The 7,687-nt window shown below is 33.1% G+C and overlaps 1 protein-coding gene across 1 annotated transcript; it reads left to right on the plus strand.

Annotated features, from left to right (window-relative positions):
* The first annotated feature begins 2,098 nt into the window (after window positions 1–2,098).
* LOC126725786 (cytokinin riboside 5'-monophosphate phosphoribohydrolase LOG1) lies at window positions 2,099–7,219 on the plus strand. Its single transcript, XM_050430712.1, has 7 exons — window positions 2,099–2,325; window positions 3,053–3,150; window positions 3,291–3,321; window positions 3,975–4,074; window positions 6,109–6,179; window positions 6,474–6,617; window positions 6,892–7,219. The coding sequence occupies exons 1-7, from the start codon at window positions 2,206–2,208 to the stop codon at window positions 6,982–6,984; spliced, it is 657 nt and encodes a 218-aa protein (XP_050286669.1). The 5' UTR covers window positions 2,099–2,205; the 3' UTR covers window positions 6,985–7,219.
* The last annotated feature ends 468 nt before the right edge of the window (window positions 7,220–7,687 follow it).

Genomic DNA, 7,687 nt, shown 5'->3' on the forward strand with positions numbered 1-7,687 from the left:
TTAGGCTTTAATTAATTATTAAATTAATTATGACATCATCACGGTTTGACCCCGGTTCAACCTCGGTTCGATCTCAAAAACCTTGAACCTCTCCCTTTTACGGTTCAATGAACGGTCCGGGTTTGAAAACCTTGATTTTAATGTATACGTTTTTTGATACTTGCTTGTATTTTGCAAAGGAGTTGAGCATGGCCTTTCTTAGCAAATTTGAGTGCAAAGCCTTCTCTCAACAATATGAGATCAATTTTGCACCAAATTTTTGAGAGAAAATTTCTCTAAACAACTTTACCAACCATTGTTTGTGTACGCATGGATTGACCTTGAATACGCATAAGTAGGGTTTTTGAAAATATTTTTGAAATTCTTTTTCTTTCCTGTCTTGCTTGACCAAAAGCCCTCAATAACAAGTCCTTCATGTCTCGTCATTGAGAACGATGCATAATTGCATTAGGTGCTTGAAGTGCATTCTCATACTATTCTGCTTGAACTTTTTTATATATATACTTTTAGAGAGGAGAATAATTCAAAACTGTTAGGTTCTAAAAGTTTAAAATTATTGGCAAACCGTGAACACAAACTTATCTAGACATAGATTCCTAAGTCTATGGGTATGAGGTGCTGTAAGTTAAAATACAAGAACAAGGAAGCTGCAAGTTTAGGAAATCTGAAACATGTTAGTTTCGACCAATCGAGATGCGTTTCTATAGAACTTAATTAAAGCCCATCAGCCCATTAAGTGATTAGGGTTTCAGATCTAATTCTCCTAGTATTTGAAGAAAATCCTAAGATACGTTTTAAAGTGGTTTTTAGAGAGAGAATAGTGCTTCTTGTGCCTCACATTATAGATATAGGGTTTTTGTACCCAAAACTCTCTTAATTCTTCTACCAACAATATTCCTTGAAGAAACTCAAGATCTAGTACTGTAGAAGTTGCTAACATCACTAGTCATCAAAGGTGCTAGAGATTTAAATCTTTGAGTGAAGTTCTCAGAGTCACAAGCTGGAGTGTTTGTGTGCAACAGATTCATAATAGAAGAATTCATGGATTCGGAACTGTATGTGGTCACGTGAGTAAGTATTATATGAGGTAGCAGTAGATTTAGGTTTAAGTTTATTGTAAAAACTTCCATTCTTTTAGTGGATTGTTGTCTTGTGGATTGTTTAGGTTAAATTCTCATCAGGTTTTTTACCTTGGAACTAGATTGTTTCATTGATTTTCCTAGGTCATCATATCATTGTGTTCTTTACTTTTCCGTTGTGTATGATATGATTTATTATTGTTTAACCTAAATCTATTTAATTGAACTAAGTAGCAACTTGGTATTAAATTAGGTTAAATAATCTGAGTTTACAGGGATCTAAAATAACAAACAAAGACGATATAATGATGATGATGATGATGATGATAATGTTTGGACTTGATTTTTTTTTTTTTTTTTCTCTTTATAGGTTATTTAGATTATTAATATACACTACCGCACATCCTTGATACGATGGCCACTCTACAAATATAAGTATTTGTGGGGTGCGGGGGGTAAGGGTCAGAATTCAAGTCTCCAAGAATGGGCTTCACACACATATATACTTAAATTATGTTAGAGTAAAATTTCTATATTATATCCAAAAAAAAAAAAAAAAAAAAAAACTATTAATATACTATAGTTAATGCCATATCATTAACAATTTCAAGTAATTTTTAGTGCAATTTCTCTCCTCATATCCCTACATAATTATGTTAAAGATTTTTCTTTGTTTCACAATTCAGAAAAGTTTATATAAAGCTGCAACTTAAATTCTTTTGTAGAAAAAATAAAGGAAAAATAAAATAAAAAGTTGCCAGGATTTTTATAACTTAACTTGCACTTGCTACTAATACTTCCAAAAGAGACTTTGTCCAAATCGCCCATCTTCTAATGTTTTCAACTATCGATTTATAAAAATATTAATTATAAAACAATTTTTTAAAATAATAATAATAATAATAAAAAAGTCATTTGTCCGTAAAGATATGGACTAGCAGAGGGTATGGAATGGATTTGCGCGTGCTAACGTACGCTTATGCTACCGTTATATATAATGCACTCAAAGGCATCCATCCACCCATGAAGCACTCTCAAATTGTCAAACTGTGGGACAGTGAGGCAGAGGGGATATTTCCGTAGTTCTTTGAGAGAGAGAGAGAGAGAGAGAGAGAGAGAGAGAGAGATGGAGAGGGAGAAAGAAATGAAGCAATCAAAGTTTAAGAGGATTTGTGTGTTCTGTGGGAGTAGCCCTGGAAAGAAAAGCAGTTATAGGGATGCTGCTATTGAGCTTGGAACAGAGTTGGTAATGTCTCTCTGTAATAGCTCTGTTTTTGTTTCATTGGGTTGTTCTTTTTTCCTTGTATATGTCCCCCACTAACAATCTTTTCAAGTCGATTTCTTTGGTGAAGTTTTCGGGGAATCAGGTCAACAGCTTCTCAAAATTTTCTAACAAAAATGTAGTTTTCATTGAATTTTGGAAAATGGCCTTCTTGGAGTTCTTGAATCTAAACTCTATTTTCATGTTTCCCCAAATTGATTTTTGCATGAAAATTAGTTGACTATCTTAGAGTTTTGTTCTTTTACATGTCATGGGCTCATGGCTTTCTCGAAAAAAAAAACTGTGCTTTGGTTAACCATGTTCAATTTAAAGCCTCTCTTTCATATCTCTTGCTCATCTAAAACCTGTCTCTGTCTCTCTCTCTCCCCTTTTTTCTTAGTGGCATTTGACTTAATAACCATCTTGGAGATGGAAGATACGATACATATTCTGGTACCTTTTCAATTCTAAATATGGGAAACTACGAATTTCTGTTTTTAAGTACTTTGATGAATAAACATTAAAATCCATCACATTTTTCTTCACTCTTTTGTTGTTGGAATAGTTTTGTTAGCGTACTTTGATGTCTCTCTGTCCGAATTGGTTTCTTCATAAATGACATTTGAAGTTTCTACCCAAAGTTTCCCTTTTTTGTACCATTTTATTGCACACTCACTTGCATGGGTATTAATTTTTGTGTTGTTTGTGACAGGTTTCAAGGAATATTGACCTGGTTTATGGAGGAGGGAGTATTGGTTTGATGGGTTTGATTTCTCAAGCTGTCTACAATGGTGGTCGCCATGTAATTGGGTGAGCATCTAGTTTCTCTTTCTTTGCCAAGTAATTAATACAAGACAACTGAGATTTTCGGGGTTGCGTTGATATAATGGATATGGCCTTCAACTCAACTAATTTCCTTCTTCTTTTTTTTGTCTCGTTATTGTCTTCAGAGTTATACCCAAGACACTCATGCCTAGAGAGGTACGTTTGCTAACTATTACATATATAACGTTTTAATTGTGACCAAGAAAAAATATTGAAAATGACCAAACACAAAGCATTATCTACTTCCTTTTTCTCTCTTTTTCTGTTAAATGGGGGCTTTATTTTCATTTTGTGGTAGCTACATTACATGAATTTCTACCTCATCTTTGTTATCTTAATACGGATTTCACATTTGTGAAATTGTCCTTTGGTATCCATGTAGGTTCTAAGTGGGACTTTTGATAGGTGTTGAAGATTTCCTTGCTTTCTCACTAGGATCTTCTCGAACTTATTCCTACCACTTTATCCCTTGCTCAAAGTTTTTCACATAGTACCCACTAATTAGATTCTTTATTCCTCTGATTTTTTTTTTTTTTTTTTCCTCTCATTCTTTGGTAGACCAAAAAGATCAAGTTTTATCACTTTATGTGTACATAGACCTTTTCTTTCCTTTACTTTTCTTTTCTGCCGAGTTATATGATATTGGATTGAGCCCACCACCTCTGCGCCACTCATCATTGCTTCTTAATTTGTGCCCTACACCCTTTGGAAGACTCTATCTCACACACACAAACAGAGAGAGAGAGAGAGAGAGAGTTGCTGACTTGTGCATATTTTTGGATTGACTTGGGGTATTGCTGAGTTTGCAGATAACTGGAGAAACAGTGGGAGAAGTGAAAGCAGTAGCAGACATGCACCAAAGGAAGGCTGAGATGGCTAGGCAGTCTGATGCCTTCATTGCCTTACCTGGTTGGTACTTTTTTTTTTTTTTTTTTTTTAAGAATATTAAATATTTTAACACACACACAGGAGAAGGGAGAAAATCATAAAGAAACTAACAGTGGTATATATCTAAAAGGACCTAACTTTTGGATATATAGCACAGACTTTAAACCTCTTTAACTCACACTCATTTTTCAATGTGGGATTAACCCATTGTTTTTTTCTTTTTGAGAATACTAAATATTTTAACACACACAGGGAGAGAGGAAAATGTCTTAAAGAAACTAACAGTGGTGTATATCCAAAAGGGTCTAACTCTTAGAAACACAACACAAGTTTTAAATCTGTATAAAACTATCAAATCCTGGCATGATTCTTAATGACCTAAGTTTTTTTTTAAATGAAACTTTATCTTGCTCAACATGTTTCACTTTATACTTACAGTATGTCTTCCTTCTTCCTTTTTTTTTTTTTTTTTTTTTTTTTTTTTTTTTTTTAAAGACACTATACTTACAGTATGTCACTTTAGAATATAAAGTGAACACTTTAGGTGGGATAGAGAATTTTATTCATAACATAGTATTTTTAATTGTCATGACAGAAACGAATTGGTATCCCTAAAATGCCCTTCAGATTTCCAAGAATGCCAAGTGAAATTGACCAGCCAGGAACCAAGGCAGGGGAATATAAAATAATAATAATAATAAATGATCAATATTTTTTTTGCTATGATAAATTAACTCACATAATAATAATAATAATAATACACACATATATACACACTAGGGCGTTCTTATAATATAAACATATAAAGGTCTCTTACTTATATGGTTCTATATGATGAAAATTTAAGCACAACCAAAAGGTAAAAGAGAGATTGGAAAAGTTTTTGAACTGAGGAAATTTCTTTTGAGATTATCACCTATGATTTACATTTTTAAACATTGTTATGAGTCCCAGTGCCACAGGAAAGGCCCTTGCTTGTCTCATTTGCTTTTCGTGCAGATTTTCAAACTTCAAAAAACTCTATATATAATTTGCTGAATAGTTTAAAAATATATCTACAGTGAAGAAGAAAGGGCAGCTTTATGATTTACAACAACTAGACCAGTTTTTCAGAAAGCTGATATGTTACTATGCATGAATTAAAGATTAACAGTATTAGCAACTTTGACCATTAAATACTGTGAGTCTCCGTGGGCTTGGTAAAAGAGTTGAAAGAGTCCTCTTTGCCTGTGATATTACTGTACTATTCATGCAACAAATTAAAGCAAAGATTGTTTACTCTTCTGGAGTTGACCTGAGTTTTTAATCACTTCTTAAAGTGGAAAGATTTGAACCAGGTTGGGCTTTGTTTTCAACTCTAGGCCTAAACCAGGCTTCAGCCCAATTTGTACTGGGTTGGGCAACTGCCATCCAATCCATGGATGTAAGTTTTATTGATTGTCGAAAATCGTTAAATTATGAAAAATGCTAAAACCACCCACTATTTTTCAAACTATTGGTTTTGACTGATTGTTGAAAGTCATTAAATTATGAAAAATGCTAAATCCACCAACTATTTTACAAACAGACATGCATTACATTTGCTACTTGTGTTTTGGGCCTACAGACTGCAATAGTTTGTTTTTTTCTGGGTTACAAAAGTTTGACTTGACAATAGGTTGGGCTAAAGTGGGCCTCATCATTCAAGGGAAAAGTTTTGTGCACGTAGCATATGTCATGAATCCAAACATCTCATCATCCTTATTCAATTATTGTCGGTCATAGTGTCCATTTGACGAATATTATTTTTATCAACTTATTTTACTATTCAGTTTTTTTTTTTTTATTATACATGGGTTATACTGCATTTTTTAATACTATTCATATGTCTCATTATACTATTTCAGCTACTTTTACTTTTATTTACAATACTTTTAGAAAAAAAAAATTCAGTTTTAGCAAAATTAACAAATCTCAAATGGATCCTTAATATCATTTTTATACTACACTATACATTCTTGCTTTTGCTTCCAATGTTTCAAGTAGAATGAAAAATTTTATTCCTTTGTCTTTAAGGCGGTTATGGGACTCTTGAAGAGCTTCTTGAAGTGATAACTTGGGCCCAACTTGGCATCCATGATAAACCGGTAAATAATTTTATATTTTGCAGTTCTTAATTAAATTTTTAATCCTTGCTAATCATTAATGGATATTGTTATATTTTGTAAAGAAAAAGTACCAATTTTGGATAAGATTTTTTTTTTTTTTTTTCTCTTGAATAATACTACGAAACAAAACCTTTTTCACTACGTTTTTCAAATTTTATTAAGGCAACAAATTGTTATTAATTCTCGTATAATAGAAAGTATAGTGTTATTAAACCGCTATTAAGAGGGAAATGGATTAAAAATAGAATTTTGTTCTCTTTGATGATTTCGTAGGTGGGATTGTTGAATGTGGATGGATACTACAACTCCTTGTTGTCATTCATCGACAAAGCTGTAGAGGAAGGCTTCGTTAGTCCAAGTGCTCGCCATATTATTGTATCTGCACCGACAGCAATGGAGCTAGTGAAGAAATTGGAGGTACACTATGAACTTTTTATTTTGTAGTTATGTTTATATAATTTTTTTTTTTTTTTTTTTTTTTGGGCTTTGTATCATTTTTTTAGAGTGGGAGACAGGATGTCCAAAACTCTTAAAACACTTTATTAATCCGTCGAATGTGTCGTTTAATATGGAATTTTAGATCAAAGCTTTTTTTTTTTTTTTTTCCCCTTCTAGAGTGAAGAATATAAATGTATCTAACATTTATTTACAATTATTCACCAATTTTAGAATTTGCATTTCTCTGTTTTAGGAATATTTTCCGCGCCATGAAGGAGTTGCTTCAAAGCTAAACTGGGAGATTGAACAGTTAGGTTACACGCCAAAATGCGAAATCTCAATGTGAATGAATGGTGCATGGAGTAGAAGAAAGTGACGGCTTGATGAAAGGGACTAATTTTAGATGACCACAAAATTTCCTTAAGTGGCCATTCCTTTCCCCCCCCCCCTAGTGTAAGCTAAAAGAATTAACCTCAAAATATGTAGCTTGACTATTATCTTCCATGATAATTGGGTATTCTGATGCTCCATTTGGTTGCCAAAAGCCGGGAAGTAGAGAAGAAAATTTAGTTTTACAACAATTTGTATTGGAATATTTGTCATGAGTTCTTTTTTCTTTTTTCTTTTCTGAAAAATCAGTAAGAAATTTTTATTCAACCAAATAGAACACAAAGCTAAAATCCAAAATCCAGCAGACAGCAGAGTAAGCTCTGCATAAGATGGCACAAGACATAGCAACTTTAGCTACAACACAAGTACATCACAGAGATCAGAAACCAGCCTCAAGATCTACAAAGCAACTAAGGTTATATGCGTTGTACAGCAAAATACTGTACAAAAACTTAACAATCCATTAGAGACTACGAAAGACATCATGACACACACTAATGCCTTAGCAGGATACTCCAAATACACGTCCAGCACACCTCAACATATGACACGTTTGGATTGAAGGGGAGTGAAGGAGAGTAGAGTAGAGTAGAGTTGGTCGGAAATAGGCTAATTTTCAGCCATAGCAAGGGTGTACCTGCTAAGCAAAGGAGTAAAAT

The sequence above is a fragment of the Quercus robur genome, chromosome 1 (assembly GCF_932294415.1).
Source record: "Quercus robur chromosome 1, dhQueRobu3.1, whole genome shotgun sequence".
Taxonomy (NCBI): Eukaryota; Viridiplantae; Streptophyta; class Magnoliopsida; order Fagales; family Fagaceae; genus Quercus; species Quercus robur.